At 47.9% G+C, this 17,463-nt stretch overlaps 1 protein-coding gene across 1 annotated transcript in view; it reads right to left on the bottom strand.

Annotated features, from left to right (window-relative positions):
* COG5 (component of oligomeric golgi complex 5) overlaps positions 1-17,463 on the bottom strand; it is a 1,467,851-nt gene that overhangs the window by 53,751 nt on the left and 1,396,637 nt on the right. Inside the window, exon 21 of the mRNA XM_078680311.1 lies at positions 12,114-12,193. Coding sequence (XP_078536437.1) covers positions 12,114-12,193 — 80 coding nt within the window. The remainder of the gene's footprint in view (positions 1-12,113; positions 12,194-17,463) is intronic.

Genomic DNA, 17,463 nt, shown 5'->3' with positions numbered 1-17,463 from the left:
ATATCACTATCTGCAACCTGAATGTCAGGTCCCTGGTCAAGCATTATGCGGAGATTCATGACTTATTGACTAACGAGTCTCCTGACGCTCTTTTCATGACAGAGACCTGGCTGCAGGATGCAGATACCTCCGTTTTAAACCTGGCCTTCCCCCCGGAATATGCGGTGTTCACTCTTAATCGTGGCACAAGAGGGGGTGGAATCGCGATGGCGGTTAAGCTGTGTTTCCCCTGTGATTGGAAGGACGTGAAGCTTTTCGGCTGCGAATGTGCTCGTTTTAAAATCTCTTTTAGTCAACAATATACCTTCTCTGGTCTTTTAATTTATCGACCTCCGGGCTGCGATGCTGCCTTTAGGGCCGCTCTCCCGGACTACATCAGCTCCGAGGCGTTGGGATGTGCTAACTTCAATGTGCTTGGCGATCTCAATTTGCACCTTGATTGTCCATCCCTACCCTCCATTCGGAGTTTTCTGTCTGACCTAGAAGCCCTGCAGCTCTCTCAATTGGTGACTTTTCCTACACACCGAGATGGGCATGTGCTTGATCCATTCTTCACCAATTTAGAGGGAGTCCAGGTATTTAGCCCCACTCGGCTGGTGTGGACTGATCACTTGTTAGTGAAAGCGATCATCCCCATGTCAGAGCCCCTTTTTTCCTCCCAGAACATAACTACTCTCGCTCGACAGTGGCATAAATTGAAGCTAGAGGATTTCTATCTTCTATTGGAGAAGGTGCCGCTAGCTCCTTTCACGAATGTGGATGGGGGCTATGACTCGTTCTGTGAATGGATTTCTTATGCGCTTGACTCTCTTGTCCCGTTGGTCTGGTCGAAACGCCGGGTCAAAGATCATAGCCCTTGGTATGACAGCGCGCTTGCATCTCTCAAGAGAGAGTGCAGGCAAGCCGAAAGGCGCTGGAGAAAATCTTTCGACCCCGCGCTTAAAATCTGTTACGCGGGGAAAACCAAAGCATATCACAGAGCGGTATGTAGAGCGCGTGCAGCCCACTATGCACAGGAATTTCTGAGTAGCTCCAACCCCTCTAAAGTGATATTTAAGGTGTTAAAAGACCTTCTAGCCAAGAGAAGCACTGCCACAGAAATACGTTCAGACGCTCACTGCGAAAACTTGGCATCTTTCTTCACTAGTAAAGTGCAAGCCATTTACCGCACTTTTCCCACTGTTCTGCCGACTCCAGAACCATGTAGTGCGCCCAAGGATATTGGTGTGGAGCTGGATATACTACCTCCCCTATCCATGGAAACATTTAACTCTCTGAACAGGAAAATTAAGTCAGGTTCTCCTATGGACCCACTTAAACCGGCTTTGTTGAGGGATATGTCGGCGGTGTGCCGTGCTCCGGTACTGGATCTTATTAATTTGTCGTTGGCCTCGGGAACTGTGCCCACTAGGTGGAAACAGGCGGTAGTCACGCCTATCTTAAAAAAGACTACTCTGGACCCTCTTAAGCCCGAGAGCTATCGCCCCATCTCGTTGCTGCCATGGGTCACCAAAGTGGCTGAGGCCCATGTGAATGGGATCCTGGCTGACCACCTTGCCAGAGCTAACATCTTGGATCCCACGCAAAATGGATTCCGTGCAGGTCACAGCACGGAGACTGCTCTACTGTTTATGTTCGAGCATCTGCGCTCCGTGCTGGCTTCCGGTCGAACTGCGGCACTCCTGTTATTAGATCTGAGTGCCGCGTTCGACACGGTTTCACACGGTATCCTTTTGCAGCGACTCGAGGAAGTGGGAGTCAGTGGCTCCGCGCTGTGTTGGTTTCGTTCCTTTCTATCGAACAGATCGTTCCAGGTCGCTATTCCACCCGGCAAATCTAAATCATACCCGCTGACACTAGGGGTCCCACAAGGGTCATCTTTGAGCCCCACTCTATTTAACCTTTACGTTAGACCGCTGGCTGCGGTGGTCAAACGCTGGGGCCTGACAATGGTTTCCTATGCGGATGACACGCAGCTGGCGGTCACGTTGAGTGGGGATTCTAATGTGGAGGCCCTCATGTTTCGCGAGGGCATCTGTGCCGTGGCAAATTGGATGAATCAGAACTGTCTCCAATTAAATACTAAAAAAACTGAGGTCATGGTGCTGGGAAAACAGGCCGGGCTGTGGAACGATAACTGGTGGCCACAAGAACTGGGGACGACTCCTTCTCCTGTAATTGAGATAAGAAACCTCGGGGTATGGTTGGACCCGGCGTTTAGTTTTACGTGCCATACCAAGAGAGTGGCAGGCTCTTGTTATGGTGTCATCAGAGGACTTAGGCCAATACTTAAGTTCTTTGATGCTTCCACCAGACAGCTGGTGGTCCAGGCGTCGGTCCTGTCCAGGTTGGACTACGCCAGCGCACTCTTGGCCGGGACCAACCAGGCAGAACTTACCCGATTACAGCGAGTGCAGAACACCGCCGCTAGAGTGGTGGTGGGACTACCTAAATGATGCTCTGTCTCTAAGACTCTGCGTTCCTTACACTGGCTCCCTATGAGCCAGAGGATTAAATTTAAGGTACTCTGCCTGGCTTTTAAAATCCTTAAAGGTATGGCTCCACAAATTCTGAATAACCTCTTAAAGCCGTATGTTCCGGTACGACCCTTGAGATCCCAGGGTATGCACCTGTCTACGGTCCCTCGTTTCAAACTTAGCAGAATGGGTGGGCGCTCTTTTCCAGTGGTGGCTGCAAAGTTATGGAACTCCCTTCCTGCTGAGCTTCGGGCGATGGATAACCTTTTGCAGTTCAGGCGAGCAATAAAAACCTTTTTGTTTCCCTAAATCCGCCTGTCGGAGCACGCTCCTTTTAGATGTTTGTGTTGTGTTTACCTTCTCAAGGCGCCAGGACGCCCCTTTGCTGGGGCAGCTGTGCGCGGTACAAAAAACAATTAACATAACATAACATAGCCAACAAAGAGCTGATCATCCACCCGGAATTGTTTTGTCCGATTCAGATAGAATGACAGCCCATGTTTTGGATCCAGACGGTGGAGCCTCTCTTCCTCTTTAGAAGGATGCGGGGCGGGAAGAAGGTGGGCAAAGTGATGGTCTGTCCTATGTGGAAAGAGGTAACCACTTTGGGAAGGAAAGAAGGCCTAGTGAGAAGGACAACTTTGTCCGGATGAACAGCCAGGAAAGGAGGTTTGGAAGAAAGAGCCTGAAGCTCACTCGCCCTGCGAGCAGAGGTGATGGCAACCAAAAAGGCAGTGTCAAAAGTCTGAGAGGACAGTTATGTACACATGTGTTAGGTCAGAACCAGGTTCAAGTCCCACTGGAGCATTACGAAAGGAATAGGAGGAAACAAGTGAGTAAGGCCCTTAAGGAAACGATTTACAATAGTGGACTTGAAAAGACAAGGGTGATCTGGAAGGTAAAGAAAAGCTGAAAGATAGCCCTTGAGAGTGCCAGAGCAGAGTCCTGCTGGGCCAAGGAAGGAATGAAGAGGAGAAACTCAGAAAGAGGGGCAGAAAAGGGATCCACAACCTTTCCAACGCGCAGAACTGCTGACATTGCATGTTCTCTTCGGTGGTGAATAGATCTAACTAAGGCTCTCCCCACTGCTGAAAGAGACCTTGCACCACCTCCGAGTGAAGACCCCATTCGTGACCCATCATGCACCGACGGCTGAGTTCATCCGCCCTGGCATTCAGAGAACCTGCAAGGTGTTGAACCACCAGGGACATGCCCTGATGTTCCAGCCACTTCCAGAGACGAAGTGCCTCCTGAATTAGGATCCACAACCCCCCCGCCCTGTCTGTTGCAGTACCACATGGCAGTGGTGTTATCTGTGAACACCTGCACTACTCTTCCTTTGACAAAAGAGAGGAATGCCTTTAGTGCAAGACGAATCGCCCAGAGCTCGAGAATGTTGATGTGGAGTCCAGACTCCGTCAGAGACCAGATGCTTCTGATCTCTGCCTCCCCCATGTAGCCCCCCCACCTCAGGAGTGATGGGTCTGTCACCACTGTGAACTCTAGTTGGGGAAGGGAAGGTTACCTGCCGTTGACCCAATCCTGGTTCATTAGCCATCACTGCAATTGGTGTGCAGTGCCCTCCAAGATCTGGATGCAATTGGAAAGATTCCCCTGATGCTATGCCCACTGGAACTTCAGGTCCCACTGAAAAGCCTGCATATGCCACGTGGCATAGTCCACCAGCACGATGAAGGAGGCCATGAGGCCCAGTAATCGAAGGGTCATTCTGACCGAAACCCTGGATGGAGGCTGAAAGCTCAGTATCATAGCCCGAATATCCCGGACTTGCTGCTCAGGAGGATAAGCCCAAAACTGCGCTGTGTGCAGAACTGCTCTGATGAAAAGGAGCTTCTGGGCGGGAATCAGGTGTGACTTTGGCACGTTGATGGTGAACCCCATCTAATGCAGGAGGTCGGCCGTAGTGGAGGTGGGAAACAACAGCCTGGGGCGAGCCCACCTTTAACAGCCAGTTGTCGAGATTGGGGAAGACTGGAACCCCTGATCTGCACAGATGAGCTGCGACCACCGCCATCACTTTCGCGAACACCCGAGGGGCGCCGGTAAGGCCAAAGGGGTAAACTGATAGTGCTTGTGGCCTACTGTGAACCGTAGGTAATGCCTGTGGACCGGCAGGACGAGGATGTGAAAATGAGCGTCCTGCAAGTCCAATGCTACCATCCAGTCTCAAGGGTCGAGGGCAGACACGACCTGAGCCAATGTCAACATTTTGAACTCCTCCGGGAGGAAGCGGTTGACGTTCCGGACATCCAAGATAGGACGCAGGCCCTTGTCCTTCTTGGGCACTAGAAAGTAGTGGGACTAACAACCACAACCTACTTCTGGGGCAGGAACTCACTCGATGGCTCTCTTGGCCAAAAGAGCCGTAACTTCCTGGTGGAGAAGGGCCAAGTGATCCTCTGACATGAAATGGAATTGAGGTGGCATGGATGGAGGGGTATTTTCGGAGGGGAGCAGCCCCTTCGGACTATCTGCAAAACCCACCTGTCCGAAGTGATGTTGAGCTAGTGGGGGAGGTGATGGTGAATCCTGCCGCCCACTGGCAAATGGTGGCCCTGAAAGATTGGACTAGGAGGGCTTGGCGGCTGCTGCAGAGGGGGCACTGGTGAACTGGCCTGCCCGCTGGCCCCCAGACCCACGACGGTGGGTCCCCACGTCCACGGCTGCTCAGAGGCTGGACAGCTTGCGTAGGCCTGTGGCTCTGGGCGGAACGTGGCAGGGCACCCCTTCCATAGCCACGAAAGGGGCGAAAAGCAGACTGAGCGGGGAAGCGAGACCCAAGGACCTGGCCATAGTCCTGGAGTCCTTAAAGCGCTCAAGCACGGTGTCTGCTTTGTCGGCAAACAAGCGACTGCCATCAAAGGGCATGTCCAAAGCGTAACTTGGACATTACCTGAAAAGCCAGTGGACCTCAGCTAGGCGAAGCGTCTCAGGGCTACTGACGCTGAAATCGTCCTGCCCAGCGAGTCGGCAGTGTCCAGTCCAAATCGTATGGTGAACTTTGCTGCGTCTCGCCCTTCGGCAACTGCACGGGAGATCATGGCCCGGGCACTGCGGCAGCACCTGTGCGACCGTGCCCCACACCGAATGGAAGTAATGACCCAAAAGACATGCAGTGTTCACCGACCGCAGTCCTAAGCTGGAGGAAGAAAACATTTTCTTCCCAAGATGGTCCAGCTTCTTGGATTCTGTATCAGGTGGAGTGGTAGGGAATGCGCCCTTGAATCGAGGCTTGGACCACCAAGCTCTTGGAGGTAGGGTATTGGGAGAGGAAAATGGGGTCGCCTGGCGCCGGGCAGTCATCCTACCCACGGGGGCCCAGTGTTGGGCTTGGACCAAGTGCCCAAAAGGATATCCGTGAGGGCCTCACTGAATGGCAGCAGGGGCTCCGGTTAAAGCACCTCGGTCTGGAGGTTAGTCTTGACCGCCACTGTAGGAAGCTCAAGGTTTAAGGCCTCAGCTGCCCTACGCAACACCACTGCATATGATGCACCCTCCTCCGTAGCCACGGTAGCGGGAGATAGCATGCTAAAGTCTGGAGAGGTGCCCAGACCACTGGCCTCACCCAACTCCACTCTCCAGTCTGGTTCTCCCAACTGGTCTGCCAGAGGCTCCACAGACTCCTCCCAGTCCTCCTCACCCTCCTCTGTTAGCCACTCAGGGCAATAGGGAACACCAGGGGAGAACAGGGGTACAAAAGTACCGGTCGGCGCCAGTACCGACGTCAGTCAACGCCAGTCTGACTCCATGTCTACGTCGAGGGGAAGGCAGAGGTGGACGTCGGAGGGGGCGGAGGTGTTGCCAATGGATTCCGCGCTCGGGGAGGGGTTGTAAGGTCGTTCTGCGCCGATCCGGATCCAGGCTTGTATCCCTGTGGCGCCGAAGCCGCCGGCATCGAAGGCCTAGGACCCCCAGCCGAGTCCGCGGGGCCTGAAGGCATACCAGCAGAGTTTATGCTGCCCAAAGATGGAGTGGAGCGCTTCGTAAAAGCAACAAAGTTGGGCACGGTTCTCTCTGGCTCCCGGAAAGGGAGGGAGGCTCGGAGCCTACCCAAGAGGCTCCGCGGGTGGAGCCGGACAACTACCCTCTGCATCTGGCGTCGGCCGACGGCAGGGAGAACGCGAAGAGTGATGGTGCTTCTTCATCTTCTTTTTGTGCTTCAATTTACCCGAAGACTTCGATGAAGAGTGGTGGTGATGGATCCGCGACCGGTCCCACGACCTCCCTCTCGACCGGGACCTCAAGCGGCGCGGAGCCGACCGCTGGGCCTCCAGAAGCATTTGCGACCGCTCCCATAAAGACTTCAGTGCCATGGCCCGGCAGTCAAAGCACAACTTCGGGTCGTGGTCGCGCTCCAGGCACCAGAGGCACACAAGATGGGGGTCCGTTACCGACATCAGCTAGTGGCAGGAGCCACAACGCTTGAAGCCGGTCCGACGAGATGACATCCTTGTGCACCAGGAGTCGGACAAATGGAAAAGATGTTGACAAAAAGTCTAAAAAAGAGAGTCAAAAAGTGACTAGAGGTACCTCTCTCTCCGGATCTGCGCTGGTTGGCGGGAAAAAAGAAAGAACTAATGTCAGCGCGCAGGAGCGGCATCTAATTAGATACCGCAACATCATTCCGGTGATCATGACACCAATGTTGAATTGCTTGAAGAAAAATTCTCTGGATCCAGTCTGACGCCTGGGAGTAATTCTAAGGTGAGGAATCCATAACTAATAGTCTCTTTCCAATAGGGGTACCAGGGCTGGAGCACTTGCTGTCCCACCTTGGTTACCCAAGTAAAACCACGTCTTCAGGTCTGTCTTGGCAGCCCATCACGAGCAGTTTAACTACCTGAGTTCGACCCTGCAGACACCATGTGTGACAGGGTCATGTTATCGCATTTAATATATGTCGGTCACACCTAAGGTAGCCCTCCTGTAGCCCAGGAGGCAGGGTGCAGATTATTATGTGTGAAAGTATATGTACAAGCATATTCTGCCCTGTGGTAGCATTCTAAACGTAAATCAATCGCAATTGACCGGCGGTCCATAAGATACAATGGGCTGGCATTAGAACATTACCTATATGTCCAGCTCCATGATGGCCTGGACGAATATTTTTGTGTTTGGAGTCAAACGCCATGCTTTTTAACCCCTGACATATGGGTGGAATCCGGTTTAACCAGCATGTACCGAGGTGGCACATTAGCCAGCGCCCACCCAGTTTAACAAGTATTCCCCTGCCTTGGTGGGCTTTTTTGAAGCCTTGCCACCAAGACAGAAGTCTGACCTCATATTGGGAAGTGTGTGCTGCTCCCAGAGGTCAGAAACAAAGGACCTGTGTGAGCAGGAGCCGACACCTCCGCCCACACAGGATGGCTAGCGAATTACATTGGTGTGGCGGTGAGCTTCAAAGGATTCACTAGCGCCACTGGACAAAGGAACTGTCCTTCACTCGAGGACAAAGCCTCCCCCTGCCCCAGGCAGTTTTCACGGGCAGGTGGAAAATTCAGGAAGTCGTCCACCTCTACAAGGCTGACCACACCTCTAGGGCCTGGCAGCTGAGGTGCATGACCAAGGATGGTTTTGGGCATCTTGAATTTCCTCCTAGCACTCAGGAACTGCTCTTCAAGGATCAAGTGGTTAGCCATCTGCAGGTTCACAAAAAGCAGTGTACTATTATCTTTACATTTACTTGGACAGAAATAAACAGAGTGCCCTTGACTCCAAAATGTCCTAGCTGACCAATGAAGAATCAACCTTGAAAGAGATTTAGCTGGAGCGAGATCGGGAGCCTTGAAGCCTGAAATGAGGACCTGAGTGTTGCAGTATTGACCAGGAGGAGCTTTTTAAGTAACTGGAAAAAAGAGTGACTGCAAAAAAGGCAGAGGCATGGCTTCCATGAGAGGGCAACTAAATCCTGATTATTGCTGTATTTCAAAGTCCATGCAGTGTCTAGGGGGCTCATGTCCTTTCTTGCACTATACCTTTTTTGGACCTCTGTCCAGCTACAGCTTCCGGCCTTGCCACTCTGGTGGATATTGGGAACCAAAAAAATGACAAAGTCTCAAGGTAATATTCTGACGGGTGTAATGTGGCAAATTTTTCCCAGCAGTGAAGCAACCTCTGCAGCTACATAATTCAGATGTGTCCTATTCAGATCTTTTGGCACAAAATCATCAGCTTCATCAAGAGCTCGATGACAGTGTATTTAAGGGACCCTCCTAGGCTTTACCCTCTTGCCTTAAACCACTAGTCAACCTGGAGCTTCTGAAACAATGCTAAGTCCTAAGAGAAAAACTTGGACCGGTGCAACAAGCTGGGTTTACCCTCCCCCAACACCTCACTCTCTATCGCAGTCAACCAGAAATTGTATCTCTATCAACCGGAAAATTAACCTTTAAATTGGGAGTTGTGTTTTCTTGATGCTTTTTACCTCAAATTCACGGTTCCATTTATACAATTTCATTTTTTTGCTTATTATTTTTTTCATATTTTTCGACATTCATTAGGGCATTTTTAGTGTTGTTTTCTTGACTTTACAATTCCCGGTACTGCCTGAACATAAAAACACATTTCTCTGGGGAACTGCTTCCTCCTTATGCTACATCTACCAGGGCTTAATTGGCGTTTTCCTTAGAATTGTGAAGGGACCTAACAAGAGTGTGTTAACGAAGCTATAACCTAACCAGAGGATGTGTATTGTTTTGGTAACAGAACCCCCTTTAATTGGTCTGACTCTATAATGAGATTGTGCTAAGAAAGTGTAACACTAAGCTTGATTGCGTCTTATGTTTATTTTTTAAAAGGGATGATGGTAAAAATGAGGTTTATGATGTAGAATGTTAAGTCCCTAGCACCACTAAATATTTAGGGTGTGTGTGCTGGTACCAGGGCATTATGGTGAGATATCAGAGGACAAATGGAAGGGGGACATGGAAAACAAACATAAGGATGGTTAAAACATTCATTCAGCATGGTTAAAATTAGAACATTTGAAAGGTGATGCTCAACCTTTTTAAATACTTCAAGAGGAGCTTGCTGAAGGAAATTATGTGATACTGTCAGGACACAAAGTAACTCCTCCATTTTGATTGTTCAAAGCTCTCATAGCCCTGACGGTCAAAGCTCTCATAGCCCTGACGGTCATTTGGGTTATGTGAGGGATCACACACAGACTAAGGCCCGCAGTGAACACAGGTAGACAGGAGGGGTATATAACTGCACCAAAAGCAGTACATTTTCAAAGCCATGTGTTATTCAGGCCTGTTCAATGGAATATCTACAGGTGTATGGTGCAATCTAACAATCAATATCATGGACCCTTTTGCTGTACTGGCACAGGAAGAACCCCGACAGTACTGGCAGACCATTTCTCTACGTGGTCAGAGGTTAAAATGGTGGAGAGTATAACCTCTGATGGGGTTACTGAATTTCTAGAAAACATACTTTGCCAGGAAGGAGTTCCCCCCCAGAACCTATGTGGACAATGGTGTCAACTCATGTCTGGGAAGGTACAGTGATTTCTAAAAGGAACTGGTATTTGGCATAAAAGTGAACAGAAGTTTCACCAAGAAGGTTAGATGGGAGAGCAGGAGTAATGTTGTGAAGAAGGAAATCAATTTAGATATTAAATCTAGATTGTGTTAGCTGAAATATCTTCAATCTAATTTGGTTTAAAGGATGAGCTCTCAATCCAGCTACAGGTAGGTCCCCATCTCAATTGTTTGAAGTAGGTTAGCACTACTAAGATATGTCCATGATGGTTATCAGAATGTGATGGTTTGCATGGGGTGTGGAGGTGCGATCATTAGTGACCATATGCTTGAGTCTTTCTTGATTTTTATTAATTTCTTTCTGGTAAGTGACATTGTATGTCCCAGGTACTTAGGTTGTGGTTATACAGTTAGTGTGTTGTTTTTGATAGGTTGAGTGGTGATTGAATTAGTTATTGATAAATCTATACGAGTGTAGTAGGTGGGTTTGGTAGTAGTTATTTTCAAGCTGTGAATGCGTATGAGGGTGTGTACTTAGGATAGTCTTTAAGGGAATAGCAATAAGTATAGTTTAAGAGGGTTGTTTTTAATTCTGTTGGTGGGTTGAGTGTGTTTATTTGTAGTTTGAGTGAAATGTTGTATGGATATTGGTTAAAGGGGGATACTTCTATGGTATGTTGTGTGAAAAAGAGGGAGGTATGTGGTATTCTGTGGCATTTAGAATGATACATATGCAAAGTTAAATCTTGGAATCTGAGAAGCAAGAATTGTGGCATGCTTCCTTCACGTCCAAGGAACGCAATTATTGTCTAGATTCTCAACTAACGAGGTAAAGAGTTTATTCTTTAGGCATTCGGTACGGGAGAACAGATACGTTTCAACGGGGTGTTGGCCCTATTTTGTAGGTCAAGATCAAGATGCATCAACAGCAAGTGGGGAAGGAATATGCTGTTGCTTCTGGCTATACCACAGCTAAAGACCGAAGGACGTCCATGGATTTCCTATCTCTCAAGAGGCATTAATTGAAACAGCTGAATGCATTTTTGAGAAAACGCTCAGGAGCCAGGCAGGTGAAGGGGGTTCTGGGGAGACCTGGGTTAAGTCATGTGGTAATTTAATATCAGGGCCCCTCTTATAGATTGTAAGCACGTTCTCTTTTACGCTACAGCACACCTTAACACAAGTGCGCCAGGCCAAAACAGATAAAGTGCACCCTATTCCACTGAATGCGCTGCCCCCAGTGCAGCCCCAAACTCACGCAGTGCATGTAAGTGAAAAATGTAGTGCCTGTGAAGCACCAACTCCGTGTTTTACAGTGCAGGTGGAAACCTAACTGCACTTTTCAGGGGTAAAAGGGATCCCCTTCCAGGCGGGTGCAGTGACTGAATGCACCTGCCTGCAAGGGGATGTCTAAGTGGTTCATACAACCCCCTTGCCCCCTTCCAGAGGGCTGGCATCAGGGTGCCCACTGACAGTGCACCTCCTGACCGCTTCTTTTCCTCTGCGCCTGCGTTTATAATATGGCGCGGGCGAAGAGGCAAAGGGATTCCCTCATTTGCGTGAGGCCACACCCCCATGAAAATGAGGGAACATCCTCTGGTAATAGAGCTGGCCCTATATGTGCAACAGCACTATCTGTATTACAGAAAGGTCCTTACAATTGTCTAGGGCCCTTTCTGTACCAGAGAGCCCCGGGGGTGCACAAAGCGGGCGGACATGTCTGTGCGCCCCCAGGGCACTCTCCATAATACAGTCCCAGATGTTTCAGTATAAAGCTATTAATAAAATATGCAATTTCACAACAGATAATAAAAGGCAGGTTCGCCCAGTATTTTCAAGCATTCAGACTTGACACCATCAAGCAACTAATTTAAAAATAACTTTTCAAGTATGAAAACTTTTTTTTTCTTTCGATTTGTAATAACTATACATATACTTTGAAAGTTAATTTTTGGTGGTAATGGCATTTGTAAAGGAATGCAGTCGCTTAGTCATTTATCACATTGAGGAACAACATTATGAGAAAAGGTATTTAAACGCAGGGCCAACAAACAGAGATTAACCTCGCAAATACAGTGTTTAATTTGGAAACACTTGCCGTACATATTTGAAGATAAAACAATAAATTTACCTTATAAGGATAAGCCTATCTTTCTCGGATGGATGGTCATCAAGCCATTGTGAGTATCGAGCAAACGACCATTCTGCCCTCTATTTTAAGATTACAAAAAAAGAACAGTTTTAATAGTCGCAGCGGAATTGTGGCTTTACATTCACGATGTCGAAAATAAGACAAGTTATCTAGGACACAAATGACGGACAAGCAAGAAGTTTTGAATGAATGGACGTTCAGCGTCTTGTGGAAGGAAGGAAATATCTGCTGGGTCATTTCTGAATACTGAAAAAGTGAATTCTCCTAAAAGGGTATCCATCATTTAAGGTATCGTAGTGTATGAAAGTGAAGTTGTACATCAGAACAAAATACAACAATTAACACTATTGTGCTCTTATAGCGCTCACTGTCCAACAGCAATGTGCCATTCCTCACTAGAATAGATTGCCACTCAGTTTATGAAACCAATAAGTATCGAAAAATGATTTGACATTGCTGGGATAAAGCAGGAAAGTGTTAGAGTACATTTATCCCTTTACGTATGCAGCAGACCATTGAAACAACAAAAAAACAATGGAAATGTTTAACAGTCAATGGAACCTTCAGTAGGTTTTGAGTTTTACCATCATTTTATTTGCTTTTTAGACATATCAAAACAATCGTCCAAACAAAATAATTGGCCTCCTAGAGTGACTGTGCAATCTATGAAACCTTGGATGATATATGTTTAGTATAATCTCAAGGATATGATTCAGCAGCCGCTCTATTATGTACAGGTGATATTCCTAAATGTGATTCCACTCTACAGCTAAACATAAGAAAAGCTGAGGAAAGGCAATGGAAACACAATTGTCCAGTACTCGTCTAAGTAGGAACCATGGATCCCAAATCTTTATGGGGCATTCCCTACTGTTAAAGAACACCCTAACAGTTGCCATGCAGCAATCCATGCTCTCATGGCAGGGGGTTTGTCTCAGGTGAATCTGGGCTTCTCCATTTTAGTGCAACATCATATTGATTATCATCACCCCCAAATTACAATAGTGTCTAAAGAATTTGTTGTGTCTCAGTATAGCTAACTTCCTATCTGACTCTCCTGCTTCCATTCCCACTACCTCTGACAATATCTGTAAGAAATGGGTTCCGACCCATTTTATGCCCTTGGAGTTTTCACTTTTGGAATTACCCAGTTTTTGGACTTCGGCTGTGAGTCTTGTGCACTGTAAACTGTGCTGAAATGGATTGGAGTGCTAACCACCAGTGTCTGAATTTTAAGAAAGTTCTACTATTGTGCAGTTTGGATAAGAGGCACTGGACTGGTTGTAGATAAACACGTGCACACACAAGTGTGGGTTGAGAGTGTGACACCACCATGTAACTCAGCCCGGTAGCTGTACACAGGAAGATTGTCACGGAGGACCCTTCATGTATTGTACTGACCTCTGCAGGCCTCATGTGCGAGCATTCGTAGTTTGAGTATGAACATCTTTTGCGACTTACCGAAAAGTCTGCATGCGCTTCACTGTATTGTACACTATGCGTGAAATCTACCCCAAAAGGCCAGGCAACTAGATTGATACACCACTTTTATGTTAAATTCGGACTTTGAGTGCAAATATTAAATTAATTTCCACATATCCGCACTGCTTCAGGCACTCCAAAATTCATCATTTTTCTCTGATTCAGCTCCTAATTAGTCTGGCGTTTGTTAAAAACTAAGTTGATGAGCCGGGGATCAAAGGTCCTCTCAGACAATGGGGTATTTACCAGTGATTAGGCCTGCTCCTGGGAAAGGGAAGGGTGGGGTAGAATCTGCAAATGCTAATTACTTTTCAAACTGCACCTGGCCGGGAATGCTCAACCCCACAGAGACAAAGAAGGGTAGCAAGAATTCTGGAGCCAATCCATGGAGAGGCTCCCCTTTGAAAGTTTGGCTTTGCTGTGTCTCAATCCCATCCCCAGATCTGGAGCTGTGCCCCCACCCCCAAGGCACCAGTGCTATCATCCCCAGCTAGGGGCAGGTTTCCTTCCAGGCACTGGCAGATTTCGGGCCTTGGGCCACTACAGGCGGGTCAGCCCCACAGTTGGTTTCAGGCTGCTGAAGTCCTCACAGCGGCAGCCTCTCCTCCAGTCTTTCGAAGCCTCCAGCTTCTCTCGTCTTTCTGCTTGGTGGAACACATACCCTTCCTGGCCCAGTCATGGCAGTAGGCTGCCACAGCCAAGTCAGTAATGACACAGTCTTCATATCACTGGGTTCCCCACAATGGCAGCCTTTCTTAGTGTTTTCTATGGTTTCTCCCCACTGCTTCTCACTCCCCTGTGGCATCTCTTGCATCCATCTGCCCCCCCCCACCCCCACTACTACTGAGTAAGGAGCCTAGGGCTCTGGGAGCCTGACATTGCCTAGCCAGGTAGCTCATCATTATTATTTAACAGCATCCGTCCATGTATTCATGCAGTTTCATAGACCTAACGGTGGTGGCCTAGCAGGATCTACACAGGATAAGACAATGCCCTGGTAGAGCCGCAGAGGCTCACCTCCATTCGCCTTTCTTGCCAGCCAGGGCCCCTCCAATATTGATGTTAGTTTGAATGTTTTCACTACGAACTATACGTTTTTATGAAAACGGTTTGATATTAGGGGTGATTTGTGGTTGGGTTTCATAAACTATCACTAAATAATAAGAAAAACAACCCCACAGTTTGAACACAGACTAAACTACCCACTGAGCATTAAAATGATCTGACCTCCAGGGGCTGGTATCTGGGAAGGACAGGGGTAAATTATTTATTGAAAAAAGTGTGTAAATACACATTTATGCTCCCCTTTGTAAAGCATGGCGTATGCTTTACACAGAAGGGGTGCTTGAACCGTCAACCTCTTCTCACGATCTCCGCCTGGTCCCACACAGATGTTCAGGCGTGGACGGGTAAGCATCCTCTTCACATTAGTCCATCCAAGATTGATATCGTGTTCTTCCTGGCATTCGTTTGAATTTGACAGCTTGGTCCATGTATTCTGTCCTTCGTAGTTCATAATATTAAACGCTGCCTTCAGATCTGAGCTGGCATTTGGACTCTTCTCCATCCTTCAAGCGACACATTTGTGAAGGGTCTAATACCTGCAGTTTTCAGCTGATATCAAAACACCCCACTGTTGCTAGGGTTTTTGTCAGCCAAACTGAGTTTTAGGCGTTGATTCTTTTGCGGCTATATTACTTATTCTTCCGTCTATTTTTGTCTTCCTCCATTTACCTTTTGAATTAGACTTAGCCGTTAACTTCTCTATTGGGATTCTCTTTGGTCCTTCTTACTTTGCCATACCATATAAACATACAAATGTTTCCAGTACATTGCTGTTTAAAGAATTACTGTCTAAGCATCATGTTTAAATTAATTCCTTAACTTTCCCCTCCCTTTCTATTTTCAACTCAATATTTAACCCTCTTAGGTAACTTAGCTCTATATGTGCGCCTGATGATAAATTGTAAATCTGGTTGTCTCTCAGTTGGCTATCGCTCTTTGAAAAGCAGAATTTCCAACACTAGATCTGCCTTTGACTCTCATACACATTAAAAAAAAGTATAACCAAGTTTATTGATTATATAGAACAGTTCGAAACTGTGAACGCTGGCAGCATTTCACTTCAGTACAATTATGACAGAGAAAAGGGACAGTACTGTCTCAGAAACAAGTTATTCATTAACCAATGGCATCCTGGCAACCACAGAATGCAGCCCAACAAATTGTGTTGTCTGAATTTTTTGCTATGTTATCATCTCATCAGCATAGCATCATACTAGACTCATTTCAAAAAGGGGGTGGTGATGGACAGAGTATCTGAGTTAATCAGAACACTCCTACCCAGTCAACAGATCAGGGCTTGATCCATCACCGTTTTTTAGCTCACTGCACCATCCCAGTTCAGAACCTGGCTATATGCAAATTAGTCTGTCCCTGGCCCAGTGCATCATGGGAACAGGGCAGACCAAACTACCAAGCCAATTCTTCACTGGAAAGGAAACAAGCTTCCGGGGACCGGTTTCTGGCATTACAGCCGTCTTCGGCCCGGCTTGCTTGAATCCTGATGGTGCAGTGAGCAAGGGACTCATGTCTGAGCATACCCTTCCACACTTATGGTGGCCAAAATAATTTCAAAAAGGGGGTGGTGATGGACAGAGTATCTGAGTTAATCAGAACACTCCTACCCAGTCAACAGATCAGGGCTTGATCCATCACCGTTTTTTAGCTCACTGCACCATCCCAGTTCAGAACCTGGCTATATGCAAATTAGTCTGTCCCTGGCCCAGTGCATCATGGGAACAGGGCAGACCAAACTACCAAGCCAATTCTTCACTGGAAAGGAAACAAGCTTCCGGGGACCGGTTTCTGGCATTACAGCCGTCTTCGGCCCGGCTTGCTTGAATCCTGATGGTGCAGTGAGCAAGGGACTCCTGTCTGAGCATACCCTTCCACACTTATGGTGGCCAAAATAATTTCATAAAGGGGGTGGTGATGGACAGAGTATCTGAGTTAATCAGGTCCCCGGAAGCTTGTTTCCTTCCCAGTGTAAGAATTGGCTTTTGTAGTCTGGTCTGCCCTGTTCCCATGATGCACTGGGCCAGGGACAGACTAATTTGCATACAGCCAGGTTCTGAAACTGGGATGGTGCAATGAGCTAAAAAACGGTGTTGGATCTAGCCCTGATCTCTTGACTGGGTGAGAGTACTCTGCTTAATTCAGAGACTCTGTCCATCACCACCCCTTGTTGTAAATAATCATACTAGACTCAGCACACATGATGAACCGCCATATCAATGCTGTATCCTCGGCCTGCTTTAACACCCTACGCATACTCCGAAAAACGTTCTGATGGATCCCACCCGAATACAGAAAAACGGTCATGCACGACCCCATTAGTAGCAGACTGGACTACGGCAAAGCTCTGTATGCCGGATTCAATAAGAAACTACTTCCCAAGCTCCAAACCGTCTAGAACGCCGCTGCCAGACTGGTACTAGACACCCCCCGCTATCACCACATCACCCAACACCTCCGTGATCTCCACTGGCTCCCCATCTAAAGAAGAATAACCGTCAAGCTCCTCCCTCACACTTAGAAGGCCCTCCACAACATCGGCCCAGCATACCTAAACGGCCACCTCCCCTTCCACGCACATAAGAGACACCTGCGATAAGCTGACCTCTCTCTGGCCACCATCCTATGCATCTACAAGACCAGAATGGGAGAAAAGTCCTTCTCCTACCTCACACCCAAGACCTTGAACGACCTCCCTCTCCACCTCCGGAAAACCCCCACACTGTCCCAGTTCAGGAATGACCTCAACCTGGCTCTTCGAATGACCCTA

This window comes from Lissotriton helveticus, chromosome 1_1 (assembly GCF_964261635.1).
Source record: "Lissotriton helveticus chromosome 1_1, aLisHel1.1, whole genome shotgun sequence".
NCBI lineage: Eukaryota > Metazoa > Chordata > Amphibia > Caudata > Salamandridae > Lissotriton > Lissotriton helveticus.
Note: the sequence above shows the minus strand (reverse complement) of the source record. Positions and strands in the feature narration are given on the sequence as shown.